Genomic DNA, 13,357 nt, shown 5'->3' with positions numbered 1-13,357 from the left:
GAGGGTCTTATTCTTACTTTGAAGTAGGAATAAGACCCTCCGGAAAAGGGCACTTTTTCCGGAGGATCGGGGCCAGTGTAGACGCTCTTTTCCGGCTTTTTTAAAAGCCGGAAAAAAGCGGCGGACATTTTTATTTAAATGCCGCGGGGGATATTTAAATCCCCCGCGGATTTCCCTACGACGACTGGTGAAATTTACATGCCCCTTCCGGAAGAGGGGCCAGTGTAGACGTAGCCAAGCAGCTTAAGCAATTTGTCCAACTCAGTGTGAACTCTCGAGTTCTGCTGACATTAGATGTTGTAATAATTCGTCTGGAGCTGTATTGTCATTTCGAAAGGCATACACACCTCCCGTTGACTGGACAGTTGAGCTTTAGCAAACATTAACTTTTCTCTGCCCGGGTGAATGTCTGCACTGCATCACAGAGAGTGACTTTGTCTAAACACCTTTGGCTGGTGGCTGATCTTGGACATTCAACTTCCCAGCGTTTCTGCTGCTGTGTTTTCATTAAAACTTCTCTTACCTTGCCCACTCTTTGTGGTTACAGATTATTTTTTCTTATCAGATTTCCAAAGCAAACAAAGGAAAAAAATATTCAAAAATAAACAATTTATGTTTAACAATAGATCACATTAGAAAGCGGGGACGCTTAGCCATACAAAGATGTGACCTTTAACAGTCACATTAGAACATAGCTTATTCTTTAACTCAGGGGTGGTCAACCCATTAAATGAAGAGAGCCAAAACAGCAGCGGGAAAAAATGTGAAGAGGTGCACCGGAATTGTTGAGAAAGGAGGAGCTCCCCACCAGCCAGAGTTGAGGAAAGAAAGGAGGGGAAAAAATGGATGCTGCCCCCTTTAAAAACCGTGGGCTTAGGCTTTTTGGCCACATCAGGCTCCCGTCAGCCACCACCATCATGTCGACGCCATTTTGCTATGCCGGATGGCTCCCCTGCACCCAGTGAGCTGGTGGCCAGGGGCCATTTGTAGGGGTGCATGGGGCAGCTTCGCGAGCCGCACTTTCAGGGGTGAAGAGCCACGGGTTGGCCACCCCTGTTTGAAATGGTCAACTTAAAACACAATATCATCAGGGATGCAGCCATAACACCCCAGCCATGCCAGGAGAGATTGCTTAATGATCTAAAGTTCAAAATAACTAGAGTCCTTCAAGCCACATTATCAAATCCCTGCACCACTGACTGACCCTTTCATCATCCTGATGTGGATAAATTCAATATGATCTAGTTTACTGTTGTGGGGAGGATAGGTGTCATTCAGGTGAGACCTTATAAAGTCTAGTCCTCTCTGCCCTATGTAGACTTTACACAGCACATAGCACTTCAAGTGCAGAGATTTGCCCCATTATCATTGATTGAAAGTTGCCCTTTCCCTCGTTGTTGTGCAGTGAACTGTGCGCTAGTTGGATGCTGCCCTGGGCTCCAGTGGTGGCTGGTTTGCAGTGGTGCTGTGTAGGGTCCCTAATTCATGAAGCACTTTGAGATCCTTCAACATGAACAGTGTTGCAATAAAGTAAAATGATTCCGCTTATCAGAGAGCCCAAGCTAAGTAGGGTCAAGGCTGGCAAGACCTCCAATAAATCATGTGCTTCAGAAAGCAGTGTTGGTGAATCAGTAGGTGTGTGTTCCCCTCTGAGTCCCTGAACCCTGGTGTTTGGGGGCACTGTGCTATGGGTGATGTCATCTTTCAGATGAGACATAAAGATGAGGTCTCAACCCTTTGTGCTCATTAAAGAACTGATGGCACATTACACAAGAGTAGGTTAGAGTTGTCAGCCTCAGGGTCTTGGCCAAACTCCAATTTAGTAATTATGTTGTACCTACCAAAATTCCTTTTGTGTATTTTCGCTTTTGGTCCTAAATTTCTCTGAACCATTGCAGTGTGCTATTGTAAGCACCTGCTTTACACTCTAGCCTTTTGCTTGTATGGCATTGGTAGATGAAGAAATTTGTGTGTGAGAGAAAATTATGCATATAATAAACTCAAACTCACACCCTATGGTGCACTAGTGCAACTACAAAGCAGCAAAGTATGATACTCTTTTAGGGCTCTTTTCAGCACTGTGTGAGTGGCCTGGCTAATGTGTGTCCTGGTAATTTACGGCCCTAAGGTGGTGTGGTCAGGACCTCATTCTCTCATGTATAAAGTGTCCTGCATCACACAGTAAAGAGGGCTGGATGCTGTTCTTTTTAAAAAGCAGTACGGTGTGCTGAAAAGAGTTCTCACAGCCTCTTTGCTCTAATGGTATGGTTACAGGACCATCTTTCATTCCAGCTCGTCCACAAACCTTCCACCTGCACACAGTGAACCTATTCAGAGGAGGAGTTTGAATCTGTAAAGCATTTTAGGGCCCTCTGGGACAAAAGGCGCTTTATAAAAAATCAGATATTCTGTATCTAAACAGCTCATGTTCTGCTTCTTTTGTTTTTTGTGTGTGAAATTTTTTAAAATTTGTGCGTGTGTGAGAGCAATAGCTGGACGATAAATCAATCTACTGTATAGCTTATGAGATGTAAAATCATGTCTGTAAATGAAATCTTTTGTTAATGTCAGTCAGCCTTCCCAGGTGCTAAGAGTTCAGCAATAGGCAGTAGTGAGGATTAGGTAAACCTCCAGCTCCATGTGCCCAAAAGGGCTTATCTTTGTACATAGGTTAGGATTTTTTAATGTTTGATATAAGATCATTGGAAGTAGTTTTGTAAGTTAAATAAGGGAGAAGTGGATATTCCAGAAAAAAATATCAATTCAAATTATAGTGTGGAGCCATTCAAAAAACAAACTAAAAGACTAGGAGCAATACCTGTTGAATTCAAGAGGATTGGGCCCCAATCAGACATTAAACAATTTGCCATGAATCTGAAGTGTAGATCCTTTTGCACCTAAGCAGAAAAGTGAAACCATGGGGTACCAGAATCTATGTGCTTACGTAGGGAAAAATACCTCCCCATCTTCATCTCAAAGGCCTGTCTTTGTGATTATTTACCTCAGAAAATAACAGATGAAAGCATCCCAGTGCCAAGGCTTTGGTGACACAGAAGAGCTAACACGTACAGGAGACTTGCGTCCTTCCTTCCTTCATCCTTGCCCATGTCTATTAGTTACCTCTTTCAGGTATCAATAAAACCCTTAAGTTGCATTCATAAAGTTATTAGGGAAAACAAAAAAGAGAGAGAATACCTGATGGAAAAAATTGCTTACAAGAATAAAACAAAACTGTAGCATGAGAACTGCTGATTGCTGCAGATTTTGTAAACCCTTCCTGCTGTTACCTTGTATACTAATGATAGTTTGATTACTTTTTGGAACTTTAGTTATTACAGTTATTACTGTATTAAGCACAGGAAGCTCTCATATGACATGTCTCAAGGAGGTTTCTATGGAAAAGGTTTCTTTATTGGGACACAAACTAAAAATTGCACAACCAGGTAATACTATCCAGAGTACAAGGAGGTGATGTCCTACTTTATGCAGCCATCATTTAAATTCTGAATTTTGGGTTTATATAAGTGTTCTAGTTATTTTAAAATGAACAGTGTAACTGGAACATTTGTTTGCCTTTCTCATTTTCCATTTAAGATTGTATAAACTGCACAATAGTAGAAGCCATTGTACAAAAAAATAGAGGAATTATGGACAATTTGAAAAGTTAAGCAAGAGTTAAGACAAATGAGTAAAATTTTTGATAGGACCATCTGATGGCTCTTTATGTATTCAGTCATGTAATGAGACCCTTAGCACATTATCATTGCTAAAATATCTTAGGGAAATTTTTGAAAACAAGTTCATTGAGTGCACCTTAGAATATTTTAACCTTTGGTCGCTGATGTTAAATCTTTTAAAATCTTCAGAGAGATTAGGATTCATGCCTTGCCAAATGCCATTTTGTAAACCCAATGTCAACATTGTACAAATACAAAACAGTATTTTAAACCAGTCAAGATTTTTTTTCTTTAATCTGGTTAGCCAGATCTTCTTTTCAAGTGTAAAATAATTTTAGTTTGAGACTATGTATGCAAAGCTTCTGAGTGAATTCTTATAACCAAGTTACAAAATGGGGGAAGCTGGGTTTAAAGAGAGATTTATCTGCAATAGAGCAAAAATTACACTTTTAGGATTTGTCTATACTAATCCCTGCCATCAATGTACTTATTGTGGCACCTTCTGTGCATTAAGGTTGGCGGGGGCTCCTCTCACATTGACGCTGGCTACTCTTCTTCACCAGGACAAGTACCAGAGTCGATAGGAGAGCACTCGGAGATTGATTTATCATGTCTAAGCAGATGTGATAAATTAACAGCTGGTGGATTGATCTCTCTGGTGTTGATCTGCAGCATAATAGAGACAAGCCCTTATTTTAGAGCCAGAGCTAACTCCCACTTATATCAATGGGAATCTTCCATTGACTTCAGTGGGAGTTGGATCAGGCCTATAATTTTTAACCTGTTTTTTAATCTTTTTGACACCAGGGACCAGTTTCTGCCTTCCTAAATTGTGTCAGGGAGCTCTCAAGGGACTAGTGTTGGCCCATGCATCAGGCATTGAGAAATACTGCTCTAAAGGATATATCTCCCTCTCTCCATATGCAAAACTGTGGTTATCAACAAGAGGCTCCCAAAAGAATATGCCCTGAAGTCACAATCCTAATGTCCTTGTGCATGTTGGCCTTAATTCATCAAAGCAATTAAGCATGTGCTTAAGATGTGTGACTTTAAGCATCCCTCTCCTGCAGAATACTTAAGCCTGTGCTTAAGAGCTTTTGGTTCAGTTGTACTTAAGCATGTGTTTTAAAATTAAAATTCAGCACCTACTTATTAAGTGTTTTGTTAAACAGAGACAGGATTATTAAAGTATTTAAGTGCTTGGGTGGAACAGGGCCTTCAAACTTGAAGTGATTTTTGTTGGAAGTATCACATATTTACAGGCTGCAGATTGAAGCCCAGGTGTGGGTGTAAAGCATTTTCATGAATTGAAGCTTGCTGAGAAAATACTGGCAATCTGAGTTTTAGGGGAGTGACATTCTATGCACAAGTGTTTAGCTGGTAAGGCTAATCTATAGCATGATTTAATATAATTGCATTTCATCTTTTTTTTAAATATCCCTTTCTTTTAGGCAGCACCTGAGGCCAACAAGTATGGAATAATGCCAAAGGACTTTAAAAATTTGCACATAGGGCCAAATCTTGCTCCTTTACCCAAACAGAAGTAGTCTCATCAAAATTAAGGAGAACAAGATTTGGTCTATGGACTATAGAAATTTACTCATGTATGAATACAAGTGCTGGTTCAGATCAGTAAAACTGATTCCTTCTCGGAAAAAACAGATCCTGCTACTTCACACGGATTGTAAATGCACTGAATAACAAAGGAATAACAGCAGAGATCAATTTAATTTCCTGGGTCTGGTCTAATATGTAAGCAAAACTTGCAGTGAAGTCAATAGGTATTTTTCTTTGTAGGGACTGTATAATTGGATCCACATAATGAACTATATCAGACAGACCATTCTTGTATAAACTCTGTTGGTAGTTTTGTGTATAGGCCAAAAACAAACAAACTTCAAGGGAACACACCAGAAACTAATAAACTTGCACCTTGATAGAATAGCTTTATTTGTGTATATTACATGTAAATTTCAAATCAGAGGATACATGTCATTCACTGTACAAATCTGGTCACTTAGGTGGGTGTGCTGTGTGGTGCACTGCTGTTTAGTTCTCTAGTTTGGGCGTTCCAACTTTAAAGACTTCTGGAGATGAAGCAAATCATCCTTAGGACCAGTCACAAACAGGAGAGATGGAGTGACAGCCACCCGCTACAAATGTGGTTGAGACTGTGGATCAGGACTGAAGTTAGCTTTGGAGAAGGTTACTTGCCCACGTACGAGGTCAATGGATAAGTGCCTCCTTCATAGTCATCTACAGTAGAAGGCAAGTGCTTGAGTTTCTAGTGGTCCAAGTGGGTGGAGAATACTCAGAATTCTATTTGGCCCCGTCTTTAATAGGGACCTGGTATGGGAAGAAGAAATCCATAGTTGAATGCAGAAAGGGCCACAACAAAACGTGTATATAACCTATCTAGCTGTATCCTGATGTCTCTGTCTGAATGGGTTTGATAATTTGTTAAAAAACCAAACAAGATTGCTCATGTTGTGTTATTGCTTTAAATTTATTTGCATGAACTCTGGCACTTAGTTCTTTAAGGAAAATAATATATATATTATAGCCTGCAAAATATTCTTGTTGGACAGCCATGTTTTGTGCAAATTGTATATTATTGTTGTGAGCAATATTGAAATATGAACTTTTATTAATCATTGGCATTAAAATATGGTTTTATTGATAGTAAATTTGTCACATTATTTTGGGGCAGGTGTAATATGGGTTTTGTATATGCAGGTGTGAACACAACTGCCAAAAGGACCATTTTCAGTGTGGTGAAAATATCACCAGTTTTCACTAAACAGGCAGGTATGCAAATCCCATTCATGTTAATGCAAGTTACAACGTTATTTATTTGTGCCAATTAACAGGCCTATACTTTTTAGGCACTCTACAGAAATGCTTAAATTCCTCTTTCAAAAGATTATATTATTAGCCTCCCCCCCTTTTTATAATGGAATTAAGGGCCCAATCCAGCAAAGCATTTGCTTAACTTTAAGCATGTGAAAAGTCCCCTTAATCTCACCACTCACTTGCTTAAAGTTAAAAGCATGTGCTTAAATGTTACACTGGATCAGGCTCTAAAAAAAATTCCAGTTTTCTCTTGCCTTTGGATAGTAAATGCTATATGGTCAGCTTCTCATGCTTCACACTTTTCAATTTAGGGGCCCATTGAAAGTGAACTATTAATACAGCTTCAGGAGAGTTCCAGCAACTATCTAGTCATTTGGCACTTGAGGTTTATATTCTTTTAGGTGGCTTGTAAAAACCACAAATAGCTGTTTTTTATGTTTACCTCTGGAAAATGTGTTCTGTTGATTTAAAATGTTTAAAGTTAATACATTGACTGCCTTTTTTTGTACATTTGTTACCTCAAAGGTTTGATTTAAATTATACCAATAGTTATATATTTTCATACTTTAAATAATAGTCGACTGTTCTGTATTTGGGAGGCAAAGTTTATTAATAAACATAGCAGATTAATATTTTAATTCAATTTCATACAGCTCCCTTCAAAGATTATTAGATTGCAATGAAGACTCCTGAACAGCAGGTGGAGCTCTTTTGAATGTGTTTATGAGCCATCTCTGTTCAATAAAAATTGCAGTTTTTCTAGCCTAGGAAATGGCTACAGTGAATTTTTTTTGTTTTTCCTTTTTCCAGTTCAGGTATTTCACTGTATAATTCAAACAGCAGCAGGGTTGGGATTCTTCTAGTAACAGGATACCATGATCTTTATGATTTTATGGATTTCACAGCTGGGAGTGCTGACAGTTTTTTACTTCAGCACTCAAAGTATGACGAGTGGCATTGTACAGAACATGGAAAAGACACGGTCCCTGCTCCAAGAAGCATTCAGTCTACAGCCCTGAATCCTGCACATTCAAGTTGCCTAAGTACGACTGCTCGTACTTTAACTAAGTATAAGCATATTTGTACAAACTAGACAATTTGGATACATGAAGATCTGGGTGACCCGATGTTGGAGTCGTAATGCTGCAGCAATTATATAAACTAGGGGTCACAGAAGAAGTATGCTTTGGGAAGAGCAGTTTAAAAGAATGAGAGCATCACCATGGAATGGCCCTGGTGAGGAGCTAATCCTAGTGGAGCTTGAATGTGCCCACGGGCTCCGCTAAGCACCTTTGAATTGGCTCCTTTGTGACTCTGAGAGATACCAGCACATCACACACTCTCCCAACAACTCCCATGGCTGGCCCTACATTAAATTGTTCAGCTGTTTGACCTTCCCAAAGAGCAGTGGTTCCCAAACTTTTTGGCATCATGCCCCTTTTTGATTTTGGAGAAACCCTCACAGATCCTCCCTTCCTCCTGTCCCCCCCCAAAAAAGCAGCAACGCTTGTTGAGCATAAAAATAAAAACAAAGGACCTGACCGGGGCTGAAACTTGTTAAAAACAAAAAAAAGTTGCCCTTTTAAGAGCAGAGCAGGCATTGCCCTTTTTAAGGCAGCCATTTTGAAGTCTGCCCGGAATGCTCCATCCTCCCCTGAATTTTTTTATCGGATGGACTGCCCCCCCCGCCACGGCAGAATTTCTTCGCACCCCCCAGTTTGGGAACCTATGGCATAGAGCATCTTCATACAGCCGCATTACAAGGCAGCATTATAAGTATAAACTTGCCCCTTATGTGGTCATGCTTTTTCCATTATGAGTCCCCTTCTTCAGTTTAGTTGCTGGAGAAGGGGTTTATGCTAAACTGCAACATCCCCTGTCCACAGTGGGCCCTGTATAGGGGTGGAACAGCCCCTTGCCCACGACAGGCAGGGAACTGCTCCAGCCCCCCTGGTTAACTTTAAGTGGTAAGCAACTTACAGGTTAACCAGTTAAACCAGGGCTACTCAACTTTGGAAGCCCCGCGAGCCACAATGATACTCACAGCACATGCCAAGGGCCGCAACTTAAATGCAACTTAAATATCAGTTCTGCTGATATTAATAAAATGCAGTATTTACCTGATTTCCACCCGTATGACAGCACTTAAAGAGCATTGACAGTCCAAGAATTTAATTACTAAAATGCATATCAACAGAAGAATATTATATTGACTCGCTATTGTGGCGCATGTTCCCAGTGGAGGCCATGTTCAAAGGATCCCAGCCGCAGGCTGCATGTTGAACCCCACATAAACCCAAAACACACTGTGGGCCACAAACGGGCCACAGGCCCCATGCAGCCCATGGGCCGCACATTGAGTAGGCCTGGGTTAAACCTTCACATCCCTAATCAAGAGTTGGCAAGGCAGCCAGGAAGCAAGAAACAGCGATTGGTGGGGTGGCCAGGTGGTGAGGAACTGGGGCCGTGTCCAGCCAGAGCAAGTACTCAGATGGCAAAGCAAGCAAGATGGCTTTGTTCCCCGGGTCCAGAGGCAAACTCACACAAGACACACCTCTGAACCCTGGGTCCTTCATGACCAAGGAGAACCACTGTGAGTGGGCTATGGAAGCACAGAGTAGGATACAATAAAGGAATGTCTGGTTGTAGAACTCAAGGATATGAGGCAGAAGACACTTCCCCGCACACTCTGGGCTGGGTGTCCTGCTCACAGCTTTATGAATCCTGTTTGTAATTTTTTCCCCCTAATTAATGTCAGGTGACTTCCCTCCTTTCATTAAAACTTTCTTTTCTGCGCTCAGACCCTGTGCTTACAAATGGGGAAGTATTGCCTCTCAGATATGCAAGGGTGGTGAGTAATTTTCCAGGTTACTGGGGGGGGGGGGGGGGGGGGGTTAAGCCAGTTCCATGTTGTATTGTTGAAAAGGAATCCGTAGGTATTACCCCTAGTTGCTGCAGGCTTCATCCAGCAGAAGGATTCCACTTTCATGAGTAGAGGAAGTCCCTCAGGCCGTTGCACAGCTCTTGTAAAACCACCCAATGCCTTGTTCTACCTGGCTTGACCAATGTCACATGTTCCAGTTGCCTTTCTCCATCACATGGGGTTAAGTGATGGCATTGAGGCTCTGTGTTTACATAGAGCTTTCCTGAGGTCCCAGTAGGGGAGCATCATGTGACCAAAAGGTACAGGGAAGAAATGATTTCTTGCAGTATGGAGGAAGGAGTTTCAGTACAGTAACTAAAATATAAAGTACAGCAGAACACCAGCATGGGAATTACTTCTACTCAATGACCCCAGAGGCTGTAGCTAGTGTTGGGCCTCATTGGGCTATCACTTTATAAATACAAGACAAGACACAACAAACGGATGAAGCAAACGGGGCACGGGAAATGCCAGAAGCTCATTATAAACATTGTATTTTGATAGATATTACTTCCTACTCTCTCCAGCACTCAGAAGGCGCACAATAAAAATGGAAAACGCCCTAGAGTGCTGTCTGCTTGACATATGGATAAAATACTATAGTCATGCTGTCTGCCAAGTTTCAATTTTGCTGTCAAACACTTATATTTTATTATGTGAAATACTCCTTACCTTAACCTCATTTAAACATTTTCCCATGCTTGTAGTTCCCAGCCATGACTGCAGCTTATTTTAATAAAGGCCATATTCTTACTTTGTTTCAATTGATATTTTCCCATCATATGATAATTTAATGAGATATGGTGTGTAGAATTCCATCATTTGGAAGGGAAAAAGGAAAACAAACATTTCTATGAGTTAGTTGTGCAATTATGGAATTTTATTTCCTGCACTTTCTCTGAAGCATCTGATACAGGCCACTGGACAGATCAATGGTGTTAATTTAATTTTTGTTCCTGGGAAAGTGTTTTTAGAGAGGACATACCTTAGGAACACCTTTATTATTTACTAAGCACAGTGTAATTCACTCGGTGTTCAGGAGGGAAAATAGTTGATACCTTTCCAAACAGTTTATTACTTAGATCAGACACAGGCAGTATAGTTTAGACACACACAATGATACAGAGGCTGACATTCATATTTTGAAACAGTGCAAGGTGGTTGTTCTTGTTCGTTTAGCCCCCAATTTTGATGGATTTGCTCAGTAACTTTGCCCCGGATCCCTTTCTTCCCCCGACCTTTTTTTTTCCCCCTCAACAAAAAATCTTTGGTGTTCCCCATAAAAAAAATTGTTTGGTGTTCCTCAGTCTTAAAAAGTTTAAGAAACACTACTCCAGAACAAAAGTGTGAGAAGTCCAGAGACATGAGGAGGCCAGCATGATGAACATCAGTCAGGGCCGGTTCGAGCCATTCCTGCACCCCGGGCAACGGGCACACGATGCATGTGCGGCTCTGCCCCCAGGTACACTTCACATCTTACAGTTGCAGTTGGGCACATGGGGCCTGATTGCAGCCCTAAGGGGTGCCATGCGGCCCCTGGCCCCGTGGCGCCTGATGGCAGCTTTAAGGTGCACCGCGCGTACGGCACCCCTTCCAGCTGCCATCAGGCACCCCCCATAGGTTGGCACCCTGGGCAGCTGCCCAGCTAGCCCCCCCTCAATCCGGCCCTGACATCAGAAGAACTGGGAAGCTATAACTTAGTGTAGAAGATAAGGGACTTGAGGTGAGTGAGCTGGTCAGATCTACTAATGAGAGAGATGAACAGTGTTTTTGCTGATAGCAGGCAGGCAGCAGGCTGACCTGAGACCCTAGGGCTATGTCTACGCTGCCCGCAAAAAAGCAGAAAGTATGCTAATGAAGTGCTTATTAGTAACTTCTTGCACTTCATTTGCATAATCTCAGCCCAAGGCTTTTTGCACAAGAAGGTTTTGTACAAAAACTAGCAGTGTAGACGGATCCGTTTTGCGCTCATTAGCAACTTCTCATGCTTTATTTGCATAATCTCTGCCCGAGGCTTTTTGCGCAAAAACTAACAGTGTAAACGGATCCATTTTGTGCAAAAACCCTTTTGCGTATGCTCTGTATACCTCCTTTTTTGAAGCATAAGGATCTTGCGCAAAAGGGTTTTTTTTGCGCAAAACGGATCCGTCTACACTGCTAGTTTTTGTACAAAACCTTCTTGTGCAAAAAGCCTTGGGCTGAGATTATGCAAATGAAGTGCAAGAAAGTTACTAATAAGCACTTCATTAGCATACTCTCTGCAGGCAAAAGCCAGCAGTGTAGACAGCCTGAGAGAATTAGAAGAAGCAGACAATCAGAGACCTGGTTAAAGCTCATAGGTGTTGTATGCTTCTTACAGGTTAAATGGAAGAAACAATTAAATGAGTGAGATAGCCAGACATGATAGAGGCCACTACCGAAAACAATAGAGACATATAGCAAAGCCTGATCAGAAGCTAAGCCATGTGAGGCTCTCCTATTCCAAACTCTGAGGCTAGGCAATAGTTTGGCAATCAGTAGTATAAGAAGCAGACTGGAAGAAATGTAGTTTGCAAGTGGCTCAGAATAAGCAGAGGGACAGAACTCAGGGCACAGGATTGCTGGATGACAGACTTCGCTAGGCCCTGGACAATGTAGGGGAACTTGGTTCCTGGACCTCACAAAAGGGGTAGGGCCTTGGACAGAAGAGACAGGGCTATAGGTGGAAGAGGTGGGGCTAGTGGGTATCCTCCCTCCCCCCCCCATCAGGGATGTTAAATAATCGGTTAATTGAATAGTCAATTAACCTTATGAATTCCTATTACTTGACTATTCTCTAGTTCCCATGGGGTGGGGGCCAGTAGCCAGGGGTAGGGCCTTGGACAGAAGAGACAGGGCTGTAGGTGGAAGAGGCGGGGCTAGTGGCTATCCCCCTCCCCACACATCAGGCATGTTAAATAATCGGTTAATTGAATAGTCAATTAACCTTATGAATTCCTATTACTTGACTATTCTAAGGTCCCCATGGGGTGGGGGCCCGTAGCCAGTGCACTTTGGCCCCACTCCCGAGGGGACCCCTGCCAGAGGTAGCAGCGTGGACTGTCAGGTGGGAGCTGATCTGTAAGGGGAGCCAGTTTAAAAGCCAGCTCCCCTCACAGACTGGCTGTCACAGGGGAGCTGAGCTGAGCTCCTGGAGCCAGCACAAGCCAGAACTGAGCCAGGCTGTCTGCCTGCTTCCTAATACACTTTGAAGGCAGAGCCACAGTGGAGGTAAGTCCTGGACCTGGCCGGAGCCCACCTGCTGAAAAATTTTCTGGGGTGGGGGGCAGGGAATGCGTCTCTCTATTGCATTAGCCCATAAGCTTTTGCTTATCAGTTAATCGACTATGCTATTGCAGCCCTACTCCACACCAGCCGGTCAGCACTGCCCAGCCTGAGTCACCCGAAGCTCCAGCCGCTGTTGCTGCCACGGCAGGAGTCCAGAGCCCTTTTAAATCACTGGGCCCTGAGCCACCTTTAAATTAGCTCCCCCCCCCTCTCCCCAGAGGGCGGGCCTGGATCCTGTGAGCAAGGAGACTGCTGCAGCTCGCGCCTACCGGATTCAGACACACAAGCCGCTAGACTCAGGCTGTGTCCGCAGGCGGGACACGCTCGCCTCAGCGCATCGCTCCTCGCGCTGGAAACCACCTGGCGCGGCCCTGAACGCCGGTTAACAGCTCCGCTCAAACGGCCGGCACGGGACAGATGCGCGCGCACGCAGCGCTCAGCCTGGCGCCCTGCACCAGCCCCCGCCCCGCCGCGGAAAGGACAAACACCGCTCCCGCCCTGCGCGTGCGCAGCCAGCACCTTCCCTCGCCCCTCCCCCACGTCCCAGCTCCCTGCCCCACCCCTTGGCCACGCCCACTAGCTTCCGGACCCTCTGGCC

At 43.3% G+C, this 13,357-nt stretch overlaps 1 protein-coding gene and 1 long non-coding RNA gene across 2 annotated transcripts in view; one reads left to right on the top strand and one right to left on the bottom strand.

Moving 5' to 3' along the window:
- The window catches only part of ABTB3 (ankyrin repeat and BTB domain containing 3), a 288,887-nt gene extending 282,530 nt beyond the window's left edge, over positions 1–6,357 (top strand). The window contains exon 17 of the mRNA XM_075938314.2: positions 5,129–6,357. Coding sequence (XP_075794429.1) covers positions 5,129–5,224 — 96 coding nt within the window. The 3' untranslated portion in view covers positions 5,225–6,357. The remainder of the gene's footprint in view (positions 1–5,128) is intronic.
- On the bottom strand, positions 5,604–13,211 carry LOC142830833 (uncharacterized). The gene is made up of 2 exons (XR_016350539.1): positions 13,029–13,211; positions 5,604–6,023 (listed from the first exon to the last, which is right to left on the bottom strand). It is a non-coding gene; the product is annotated as an uncharacterized LOC142830833 (long non-coding RNA).
- Positions 13,212–13,357: the final 146 nt, after the last annotated feature.

The sequence above is a fragment of the Pelodiscus sinensis genome, chromosome 1, assembly GCF_052426305.1.
Source record: "Pelodiscus sinensis isolate ZL-2025 chromosome 1, ASM5242630v1, whole genome shotgun sequence".
Taxonomy (NCBI): domain Eukaryota; kingdom Metazoa; phylum Chordata; order Testudines; family Trionychidae; genus Pelodiscus; species Pelodiscus sinensis.
This window is presented reverse-complemented; position numbering and strand designations above follow the sequence as displayed.